The 12626-nt window shown below is 44.5% G+C and overlaps 1 protein-coding gene across 1 annotated transcript in view; it reads left to right on the top strand.

The window, feature by feature from the left end:
- Positions 1-12118, top strand: part of LOC124606299 (beta-alanine transporter-like) — a 489380-nt gene extending 477262 nt beyond the window's left edge. The window contains exon 11 of the mRNA XM_047138280.1: positions 11634-12118. Coding sequence (XP_046994236.1) covers positions 11634-11853 — 220 coding nt within the window. The 3' untranslated portion in view covers positions 11854-12118. The remainder of the gene's footprint in view (positions 1-11633) is intronic.
- The last annotated feature ends 508 nt before the right edge of the window (positions 12119-12626 follow it).

The raw sequence follows: 12626 nt of genomic DNA, 5'->3' as shown, positions 1-12626 counted from the left end.
GGAAGCAGTGGTTGGGAAAGGAGTGAGACAGGGTTGTAGCCCGTCCCCGATGTTATTCAATCTGTATATTGAGCAAGCAGTAAAGGAAACAGAAGAAAAATTCGGAGTAGGTATTAAAATCCATGAGAAGAAATAAAAGCTTTGAGGTTTTGCCGATGACATTGTAATTCTATCAGAGACAGCAAAGGACTTGGAAGAGCAGATGAACGGAATGGACAGTGTCCTGAAAGGAGGATATAAGATGAACATCAACAAAAGCAAAACTAGGATAGTGGAATGTAGTCGAATTAAGTCGGGTGATGCTGAGGGAATTAGATTAGGAAATGAGACACTTAAAGTAGTAAAGGAGTTTTGCTATTTGGGGAGCAAAATAACTGATAATGATCGAAGTAGAGAGGATATAAAATGTAGACTGGGAATAGCAAGGAAAGCGTTTCTGAAGAAGAGAAATTTGTTAACATCGAGTATTGATTTAAGTGTCAGGAAGTCGTTATTGAAAGTATTTTTATGGAGCGTAGCTATGTATGGAAGTGAAACATGGACGATAAATAGTTTGGACAAGAAGAGAATAGAAGCTTTCGAAATGTGGTGCTACAGAAGAATGCTGAAGATTAGATGGGTAGATCATATAGCTAATGAGAAGGTATTGAATAGGATTGGGGAGAAGAGAAGTTTGTCGCACAACTTAACTAGAAGAAGGGAGCGGTTGGTAGGACATGTTCTGAGGCATCAAGGGATCACAAATTTTGCATTGGAGGGCAGCGTGGAGGGTAAAAATTGTAGAGGGAGACCAAGAGATGGTTACACTAATCAGATTCAGAAGGATGTAGGTTGCAGTAAGTACTGGGAGATGAAGAAGCTTGAACAGGATAGGGTAGCCTGGAGAGCTGCATCAAACCAGTCTCAGGACTGAAGACCACAACAACAACAACACGGAAACATATACACAGTCGTACCTCGGATGGCTCTGAGCACTATGGGACTTAACTACTGAGGTCATCAGTCCCCTAGAACTTAGAACTACTTAAACCTAACTAACCTAAGGTCATCACATACATCCATGCCCCAGGCAGGATTCGAGCCTGCGACCGTAGCGGTCGCGCGGTTCCGGACTGAAGCGCCTAGAACAGCTCGGCCACCCCAGCCGGCACAGTCGTACCTCGAGTGGAACAGGAAGGGCAAGGCTCGTAGAGGTAATAGCTATTCTCCATCGTGCACTGTATGACATGTATATCTACATCTACACTATTACTCTTGAGCTTGCAATTACTTCTAAGTGCCGGGTAGAAGGTTCATCGACCAACCTTCAGACCATTTCTCTATTGTTCCGTTCTCGAAAAGCGCAGAGAAACTAACACATATCTCCGTGAGAGCTCTGATTTCTCTTATTTTGCTTTCATCATCAATTCTACCTATGTATGTGGGCGCCGACAAAATATTTAGACACGCTGAGGAGGAAGTTGATGATCTCATGAGAAGATATGCTGCAACGAAAAACGCCTTTGCTTCAATGATTGCCACCCTAAATCGTGAATTATATCCGTGGCATCCTCTCTTGCATTTCGCTATAATACAAAACAAGACATTCTTCTTTGAACTTTCTTGATGTCCACCGTCATTCCTATATGATGCGGATCCGACCTCGAACAAAAATACTCCAAAAGAGGGTGGACAAGTGCATTTAAACAGTCTCTTTAGTAAAGCTTTTGCATATTCTGAGCCTTCTGCGAATAAACTTGTCTTTGATTTCCTTTCCCCACAAAATTAACTACGTGACCTTTCCAGTTTAATTTATTCGTAAGAGCCATAACAAAATATTTAGTTGAGTTTACAGTCTTTAGATTTTCGTGAGTTATCGTGTAACTGAAATTTAGCGAATTCTTTCTAGTGTTCATTTGGATGCCTTCACACATATTATGATTTAGAGTCCAGTGCCACTTTTTGCATCATACAGATATCTTGTCTAAATCATTCCGCAATTCGTTTTCATCACCTAATGACTCAACAAGACGCTAAATGACAGCATCATCTGTAAGAATATATAAGAGGACTGCTCAAATTGTCTCCTAAATAGTTTACGTAGGTCAGGAACAGCGGAGAGCCTATAACATTTTTCTGGGGAATGTCAAATATTACTTCTGTTTTATTCGATGACTTTCACTCATTTAATACGAGCTGTAAACTTCCTGACAGTAATGCCAAATCCAGTCGCACAACTCAAACGAAATTTTACTAGAAGTCTCTTGTGGTGTCAAAAGGCTTCTGGAAATCTAAAAATATTTAATCAATCTGACAACTCCTGTGTATAGCACACATTACTTTGTGGTAATAAAGAGCTAGTTGTGTTTCACAAGAGCGATGTTTTCTGAACCCGTGTTGTTTGTAAAGAAAGCGTTGTCTTGAGGTAATTCATAACGTTCGATCACATTATATGTCCCAAAATCCTACCACAAATCGACGTTAATGATATGAGTCTGTAATCCACGGCATTGCTCTTATTTCCTTTTTGTGTATTGGTGTGAGTTTTTCTATTTTCTTTAGGGGCGGATCTTTCTACGAGCAAGCTGTTGTATAAGATTGCTAAGTATCGAGCTATTGTATCTGCACAGTCTGTAACGAACATGAATGGTATACGGTCTAAATCGGAGCCTTTCCTTCATTTGAATAAGGTACTTCGTTACACAGAGGATATATATTTCTAAATTACTCATATTGGCAGCTTTCCTTTATAGGAATCCTAGATTACTTACATCGTCTTATTTTGTGAATATAAACCGTGGCAACTCTGCTTTAGTGGCGCTGTCGACAATAACATCACCATCGCTATCGCGCAATAATGTATTGATTGCGTCTTCCCGGGGGTGAACTTAACACAGGACGAAAATTTCATTGGATTTTCAGGCAGATTTCGAGACTGAGTTTCGTGGTGGAAACTATTAAAGGTATTTTGTATTGAAGTTCACGCTAAATTTCGAACTTCTGTAAAACTGGACCAGTGTTGGGGATTTTAGGTTCTTTAAAATTTGGCATGTTTTTTTTGTTGATTCTGCAACAGTGTCCTGACTTGTTTGGCGTGTCCCGCGAACTCAGTATCAATTCCTTTGAATTCAAACCACATTATAGACTGGATGGAATGGAGACTGTCTCTTAGGAAGGCATGAAGCGAATTTTTGCCTACAGTTTTACATAAACATATTTTGCGTGTATTTCAAATTTGTTTGGATTTTACAATCTTTAGTCTCGCTAGAACAAGCTTGTGGCCAGTAAACCCCGCATCTCTCCTGATGCTTTCTATAACATCTTTCGCGGTATATGTGTAGACGTTTTTACAGAAATACATAAAGAAAAGTGCTAGTAAGTTACAGACACTTACGTTAGAAATAAAGAACGACATATTATATCGATGTTGATGGTCGTTAACCATTATTGTTTAACTTTCCTCTTCCTATTCTCCTCTTTATTTGAATAGGCTCCGCTGACTTACTGACGTTAATGTATGCTTCACAAAATAGTAGTTTTCTGTGAAAGGTAGACTTTGGAATAACATAATTCTGCAGTAATAGCAGCAAATGTCGACATCGTTTTCTTTTTAAGGGCCCCTTTTTAATTGAAGTGGGACGCTTTTCACATGGTAGAATCAGCTAAGAACAAATGAGGAATCGTAAGATTCAAAATTACATGTGGAGCGGATTCTTGCCTTTTAATTATGTTAGGCGCTATGTAATTGCGCTCACATATCTAGTGATTCTGAATACTCGTGTTTCCATAATATTAAAGTTTCCGTTTTGATGTTATTTACCGGCCTCTGTTTTCTGCTGTTGCAGATCTACAAGTTGTATAGGTTAAATACCATCTGTTGCAATCGTAGTGAAATTTTTACGAGGACCAAATGCGTTTCACTTTATTTTAAAGCATCTTCAAATGTTCAAATGGCCCTGAGCACTACGGGACTTAACATCGGAGGTCATCAGTCCCCTAGAACTTAGAACTACTTAAACCTAACTAACCTAAGGACATCACACACATCCATGCCCGAGGCAGGATTCGAACCTGCTACCGTAGCAGTTGCGCTGTTCCGGACTGAAAAGCCTAGAACCGCTCGGCCACCGCGGCCGGCTAAAGCATCTTCATTGGTCACTGTAACAATATGGACATTCTCTCTAACAATTTTGTTTGCTGGGCTTATGATCAGTTCGCAAGCTCTACTTGTTACTCTGAATAGTGTTAACTCTTATCGTTACTCACTGGTTTTGGTTTTTTACGTCATTCTTCCTGTTCGTCCACATCTGTGTGTTAGATTTTAGCACACAACGCTTTCACTGCAACAATTATATTCGTGTTTCTGTGTTGTAAAGAACATCTTCCACCTCGACATTTCGAATGTTTTGTTTTGGTTTTGTGTGATACTTTCGTCTTTTGATTGTTTTGGTGGCAGTGGGAGTGTTTGCTATCTCTCTCTCTCTCTCTCTCTCTCTCTCTCTGTGTGTGTGTGCTCCTATTTTAGGCTAGAGTGTGTTTATATTTTTCTCCACGTGGCATATGTATGTGTGTATGTGTGTGTGTGTGTGTGTGTGTGTGTGTGTGTGTGTGTGTGTGTGAGAGAGAGAGAGAGAGAGAGAGTTGCTTCACTATGGCACAGTGATAGGTAATCTAAGTTGGATGTATTGAGGAGTTTCAGGTATATTTTGTGGCATCTAAGGTGTTATTCTTTCTCTAGTTTCTGTTGCTAAAAAAATAAAAAGATACGAGTTTCGCCTTTTGTTAGACACTCACTAGATTTAGAAAAAAATCGAGTTGATGACGGAAAACCGTAATTTTAATGCTACACATCGACGGATTGTCTAAAAACAAACTTTTTATTAAAGTAATATGGGTTCCAAAGTTAATAATATTCGAGTTATTAATGCTTCTGTGTTTTCATGCTGTAGCTTTGATACACATCATTCTGCACCTGTAGCAGGGCGGGATTGGCGCGCGTGTGGTCAAGGCATTAAACTACCAAAACGCTGGTCCGTCTTCCATTTTTCTTACTGGCTTTTTCTCTTTCAATATTTTTTCGATGTATCTGATAATATTCTAGCAATTAGAATACCTTTCATTGTCGTTTCTTTAAAGCAAAACATCCGGAGGCGTGATTAATAATCAAATCAGTGTATATAATGCACCAACAGCTATTTTTATCGTGGTACGTAGCAGAAAAATACACCTAAAATGCATTATTGCTTAATCGTAACTGATCGTCTATCCATGAATGGCCTCGCAATCAATGAGGTGAAACTTATCACAGAAACAAGCAAAACGTAAATATGTCCTGCGCCATGCGCAGCCGACGAACAAAATCCCTCTTCATTGTACATCTTTTCCGCCTCGTTGTTCGTATGAAACATATATAATTCACCTTGATTAAAGCCGATCTGTCTGATATCAATTTCGGTGCGTACCAAACACATAAAAGCATCTCCTGAAAGACAGGAGCGGACAACTGGTTATGGACCAACTTAAATCTACCTGTCGGAGAAAGTAAAGAGGTACATTCCGGAGGTATCACTTTCATGATGCAGATCTGTTGAGAATCAGCACCTACGACAGTCCTATTCTAGCGCACCATGTATCTCGATGAAAATAGCTTTCAATACATGTATATTTATTTGATTATTAGTCACACTTCCCAGTGCTTGCGTTCAATAAAGGCAATGAAAGGTATTCCCATTAGCAGAATATTGTGATGCACCGAAACAAATAATGTCGAATGAAAGGGAGATACGACTAACAATCGCACACGGATCGATTATCTTGTAGCACAATATCTCGACTGCTTTTCATTTTTTTCGAACATTACAGGCATTATTTTTATTAACTTCGAAGGAAGGTCACACAGAGTTTTAGAAACCAGCAAGGTGAAAAACAGATGTATAAAGCAGCTCGCGAACTCTCTACTGATTTACCTTTTTTCTTTCTTTACCTTTCTTCTTAATATTAACCCAGAATATCCTGCCTTTTTTTCCAAACGAACCTTCATGGCATCCAAAGGATGGCAGTAACGCTCGAAATCTATGGTACTTTGAGAAAGACACTAGAAAGAAAACTAGAATAAATTTGTCTCTATTTGGCACTATAGACAGCGTCACAATGACGTTCATTAACGAAGTGCCAATAATCAAGGATATTTTTCTCGCTGTCGGTAAACAACTGGTGAACTGAGTGTCAACAAATCCAGTTCACTGAGTTCGTGTTTGTGGGAAGTATAACGAGTCCGGTAAGAGGAGCAGGTGAGAAGATTAAGGCCAGCATCTGTCGCACCAAAAATCATACACCCATCGCTGATCCACATACTAGACGATGCTCGTCCGTGTCCAGAACATCATGGGCGACAAACAACGGGGTGTTAGCAATACGAATCCCTTGAAGACGTGCTCGGCGTTCTTGCTTCTCACTGACCGCAAGGTTCCATTCAGGTTGGACGTCAGTGACAAGATATGGAACGCACACCGATCGCCAGACGACACCCCAATCGACGTGGAGATGTTTCTACTCTATCACCTTTGGCGACCCGTTGTGCTGAAGAAAGCCATAGATCGACTTCATGGGCACGAATCACATTAGCAACATCCCATTACGGAAATAGCTTATTTCGACGAAAAAATGGCGCAAGTAGTGGTAAAATAACGCTGGCGGGGCGTCCGAAGGCTGGATAGGGCCTGAGAGAGAGAGAGCTTGGTGCAAGGGCCTTCAGCGAAATGCTCGTAAGGCATATGGGACAACGGAGTGACAGCACCATTTGAGAGCTGACGAAAAGCACTATTGCTCAGTCAGGAACATGATACAGGCCTAAATTGCCCCTGAACAGCGGAAGGGGAGGGTCTCGAACGGTACCTGTAACAGTAGGCCATTGCAAAAATATGAACCCCGTATTGCCAGCATACCGCGGGCCATGGCTGGCAGAATGGGGAGTGTCTGTGCTACGTGCGGATACCCGACACCAAAAATATATTAACATACTTTGTTCGTTGTAGAAGATCGAGTGCCGGTAAGTGATGACCTTGAGACACGGGCGTTGAGGGCAGTCGTGAGCCGCACATCACTTGCGAAATCGAGTGCTAAGTATCGGATGGTAGCAGCCATACGCAATGGAGCAATATTGTCAATAATAATCCCAACACTTATTGCCATAGCACTCGATTTGCGGACGTTAAGGCAGCCAGCAGCAGGTTCGCAGTAAGTGTAACCCCGTGTCAAGTACTCCCCGGCCTCAGCGCCGCTACGAAGTTCGAGGACGGGATCTTCTGCATAAGCAATGGAGCTTAATACATGGCACAGTCACTAGAGACAAGCGCTGACGGAGGCCACGGAGCAACGGTTCCATGGCGACAGCATACGACAATGCAGGCATCCTTGACACACTGAATGCTGGATCAAGTTGGAAGGAGTGAGGCGGCCACTGTAGAGAACCCGGGAGGTTACTCTGCAGAGGAGAGGCGATACGACGTCGACGATAGATCTTGGTATCCCGTACTGTGGAGCACCAGTTCCAGGTAGTCATGATCGACGCGATCTAACGCCTGGCTGAAGTCAAGAGCGACCAAAAGTGCAAGCACACGACGAGCGTGAGCAAGAGAGATTGTGTCCCGATAGTGAAAAGGACAGTGCGGATGTTATTGGCACCTCCCAAAGAGGTTTGATCAGGGAAAACACGTACCGGACCGTCCGTTTAAGGCGTGCAGCCGACAGCCAGGTATTGATGTTTGTGTCGCAGTGGGGCAACGCCAAGGGGTGATAGTTGCATATGCTTGATGTATCAGGAGGCTTGTGGATGGGACTGAAGAGACGTTCGAGGAAACGTTCTTGGATCTGCACGATAGGCGACGTAATTTTCCGACAACTTTCCGTTCACACTGGCGCCAATGTGGGACGAGATGTTTGATGAAACTCTAGTGGGAGGTCGTCAGACCCAAGTGACTTGTTTGTAGAACCCACTTGAATTGTATCACCGTCTTCTTCCTCCATGACGTCGGCAAGCTAATCTATCCCCATGAACCGAACCGAAAGAGACTCGGAAGACCGCTGTAAGGTTGGAATGGTTGTGACGTTGTGCAGCGTACAAAATAACATAATATGCATGGACGGCAAAATCGTTTTGGTACCTAAGCGCTACCAATCCTCAATCGTAAGAAATTAATAAAAGTCCTCCCATTATAGCGCAATTTCACTGTCATATGGGACACTGACGGACGCTCCAGGGCTAACCTGTCGTCTTTGCGCGCCGTAACCATCCATAGATCCTTCAAGGTGATGTCAAGAGTAAGCAGTGAGTGGTGACTGGGCACTGTTCACTGTCGTCTGACACTCCGGGGCCAATACGGCATCACAGTAAATTTCCAGAGAATGGTGCAGTAGAAGTCCTGTGCTTGTCGCTGCCACACTGTGCCCTATGTTCCGTAACTAGTCAAAGCATTGCAGAGAGAAAGCTTTGTGCAAAGCACCCACCATGACAGGGAGAACTGATATGCACCGAGGCGTCGACGGCAAGCTGTCGATGTAGTCTCAATGTGCTACCAGCTGTGAGGTGAAGTAAGATTTATTGTGTTGAATTTCCATGGTCCCCAGTTGCGCCACATCCTCTGGCGGCAGAGACTGATGGCACAGAGACTGATGGCACAGAGAACGCAACGGGCCAGATTCAGCAATCTGTAACCCATAAAAAAATCACAGGAGATATAAACATGATCGAGGCGACTGGAAGAACGGCTAGCGAAATGCGTAAAACGCTGACGAACGCCATAAACATGCTCCCAAAGGTCCGCAAGGTTGAAGTGCTGGACAACTGCCCCTAGCACCGCTGTGGAGTGTGACATGGCACATTGGGCGCCTGAGTGGAGTCGAAATCGCCTTCCATGGTTAAGGCATCCTGCCAACCCAGGAAGAGAGGCGTGACTTCCTCGAAAAAGAAAGTAGAACGATCGCGGCAGTGATGACACGTAGACGTTGATGATCTTGATGCCGCAAAACGTGAGAGCTATGCCTCCGTCATCTGGGAGATAGCAACTGCAGCACGTAAGAAAATCGCCACCGTGCTATTAGTATGGGAAGCATGGGAGATATGTGCTGTAAAGCCATGGGAAGCCAAAAGCGTTGAAACATCTAGCTCTTGAAGAAGGGCAACGTCAGCATCCTCAGCATACAGCATTTCATGGCGCAATGCCAGTTTAGAGAACATGCGAACGGTATTGACACTGACTGTGGCTAGGCTATAAGTTTGAAAACCTGTCCTCATGAAGAGGGCGGGTGATGAAAACACAGAGGAAGTACAGGGAACTCCTCGTTAGGAACCCGTAGGAGGGCATGTGACTGTGACAGGAAGGGAGCCGACCCCACCAGTGAGGCTCATCGCTATGTACATCTCCAGAATGTCCATCCTTAGCATCGACGTCGTCCGCCCAGCAGACAGACGTCTCACCGAGTCTCTTGCAGAGGAACACTGCCAAAGGTGCGCCCACAGGTAGCGTCGAAAGCAGAAATGGGAGCAACTGCATCAGACACAGGCGGAGGAAGGTCAGCGACGATTCTGACGTCGTCCTGTGCTAGGGTGTCAGATGACAGCGAATCATCAGTATGATATTCATCATCCCGTGCACACAGGCGATGGAGACAGTCACCAGAGGGCGTACTGCTCTGTCTGTTCCGTTCCCTCGGCGATCGTTGCTACCTAACACATTGCTCCTTGTCGGATGACGGATGGTGGTCGATCGGCATGTGGCCAGATGGCAGAATAGCAAGGTCGGTACAGCTCTATAATCAAGAACCAGGGCCATCGTCCGTTGGTACTGCCTCTAGCGGGAGCGTAGGAGAGACATGCAAAACGTCGTCTAGAGGAGTGGATGCCGGCGCTGACCGATTCAGAGTGGGCGCAGCCAGCAGCCCAGCCGCGAAAGCTTGAATTAACACAGGTTGCGTCGCCGAGAGAGCGATGTCTGTGATCGGCGTCCGAACCAGTCTACGTTGGATATACTCAGAAAGGACATGGCCTTCCTGGTGACAACATGGAAAAGCGCGCGTCTGCCCACCGTATATGACGACAGCCCTGCAGTCGGCAATAACGCAGTAAGAGGGCACATGACTTCTCCGTTCAGTTCCTCTCTGATGGATACAATTGAGGATACACTAGACTTAGCACCTGTTCCACTTTTCAACAACGTTACTGATGACACTGTCGGAAATTCCCACCGTTTGGAGGCCAAAACCAGCATGATAACCAAAGACAGTTTCTATTTGGCCATTAGAGTATAGGAACTTGAGATGGCTATCGTGGTGCTACACAACGTCGGTGCTGAGCTCTTCATTCACCAGTTTTATATTCAGTGGTACTAATGTTCAAAAAATAAATCCCGAAAACATATCGAAGGCAGAGACGCATTTCGTCCCTTATAAAGCGTTCTGTTTCATACGCTTTTGGTCGTTCAAGAGCCAACAGAAATATTAATTTCATCGTAGCTTGGCAACAGGAGAACGCCATGATGGTGGATGAATTCAGACCCTAAGACAAGCCACTGCGAGGAAGTAAACAAACGCGCGTACGCTCGCAAGCAGCACGACACGCGAAACGCATACAACGCGTGCTCGCTTTATCACTGCCAGAGGCAGACCGACCGCTAGACCTCCGACCTCGCTCTCCTAGATGCGTAGAATTACGGTACCCAACTTAGAGCACATAAGCATAGAACCTTAATAACTCGATCATTATTATCTTTGGACCCCCTTCTACATTAATAAAAAAAACGGTTGTATTGAGACGATCTTTTTATGTAGAGTATAGAAAAAAGATTTTCAATCATCAACTTCGACCTCGACTTTTTCTAAGGGAAACTAGGAAGTATCTAGGGAAAAACCGAAACACATGTCTCTTTACTTTTGGCACAAAACTTCCTTGGAAAACTTTATCAAAGTCGGTGCCGCAGACGTCAGATCCTTCCCGTGTGAGCACACATTCGACTACTTGCTGTTTCCTTCTTTAACAAAGGTACTAAATAATTTACTGGTCCTAACGATCATGTGGTACCCGCCTCTCTGTGACGCCTCGAAATGTAGTTGGAGCCTCACAGTCTTCTGACAATTTTTCTTTTTTCTCTTTTATTAAAAAAAAATATTATTCTGTTAGGTTGGATGTGGCCCGCCAAGAATTCGTCTCCTGCGTGAACATTTACGCCTCAGATTACCCTCTGCAATCTAAGTCATCAATAATTTGCTGGATGTATCCCAATCTCTGTCTTCCTATGAAGTTTTTACCCCCTACAGCTCCCTCTAGTACTGTGGAGGTAATTCCTTGATGTCTTGACACAAGTCCTATCATCCATTCCCTTCCTCTTGTCCTTGTTTGACATTCTTTCGTTCTCTCTGTGATTCTGCATAGAATCTCTTAATTCCTTACTTTACCACTCTGGGTAATTTTCAACGTTCTTCTGTAGTACCACATCTTAAATGCTTCTGTTCTCTTCTGTTCCAGTTTTCCCACAGTCCATGTTTCAGAGCCATACAATGCTCTGTTCCAAGCGTACATTCTCAGAAATTTCTTCCTCAGATTGGGCAGTATGTTTAATATTAGCAGACTTGTGTGGCCTGACGTGGCGCTGTGTCGACAGCCTGGTGCTGCAGCACCACCAGAAGGCGGCGGCGGGCAGCGGCGCGGCTCCGCGCGCCTCCGTCACGGTGATCGACGGCGGCGCCGGCGCCAGCGACGCGCCGTCCTCGCCGCGGCAGCTGGACCTTCCTGGCGGCCGCCACTGCGTCGCCGCCGGCTGCGAGGGCGGCGCCGCCCCCGCCTCCACCACAGAACACGCCGTCCGCATCACCGTCGTGTGAAGTCCGCCGCCCGACGCCCCGCTGACGACACAAGTGCCTTCTCCTGTCTGCTCCTCTCCGCCGGAGGGACCAAGCCACACTTTAGACAAACGCAAATGTTACGACGTTTTTACACATTTTATGGAATGTTATATTTAGTAATATATATTTACTGCTACGTGTATTTGATACGACAGAAATTTAAAGAAGAATCTCACGTTGTTACGAGATTGACAGCTGTAGTGCTGTGTCATTTGTTGAGTTAATTAAAGTGTTATAATTACCATTCACTGTTTCATTTTTTCACCACATTTGTGACCTGACGCGGCAAACTGAAGTACTGTACATCCGATAAAGGAGACAAATAATGATAGCAACAGTAATTGCTGCGGAATTCTCGCATTGCTCTGCTGTTGGGCGCTAAACATTTAGCAACAAGTTGTAACACGCCTTTATTTAGGCAGTGTTAGGAATCCTACTGTCTGTAAGACATAACTGGAGAGGAGTCTTAGCAGTATACATGTACAATGCACTGACAATTCACTTTGATGTGACTACCTGTCAAAAAACTTTCTGGGGAACGAATAGCTGCGATACGTGCTGGAAGAGGCAATGAGGTTCTGGAAGGTAACGACAGGTATGTGGAACCATACCGACTCCTGCGCTGGGGCCACATGTGCTAGGTTTCGCGGTTCAGGAACCATTGTGCGAGCAGCCCAGTCAAGGTGGTCTCACAGAGCCTCGAATTGGTGGCTAGGGGATTAAAGTAACTCATCTTTCTGCTCTTCGATCCA

This window comes from Schistocerca americana, chromosome 3, assembly GCF_021461395.2.
Source record: "Schistocerca americana isolate TAMUIC-IGC-003095 chromosome 3, iqSchAmer2.1, whole genome shotgun sequence".
Taxonomy (NCBI): Eukaryota; Metazoa; Arthropoda; class Insecta; order Orthoptera; family Acrididae; genus Schistocerca; species Schistocerca americana.
The sequence above is the reverse complement of the archived record's forward strand: the minus strand, read 5'-3'. Positions and strand labels throughout refer to the sequence as shown.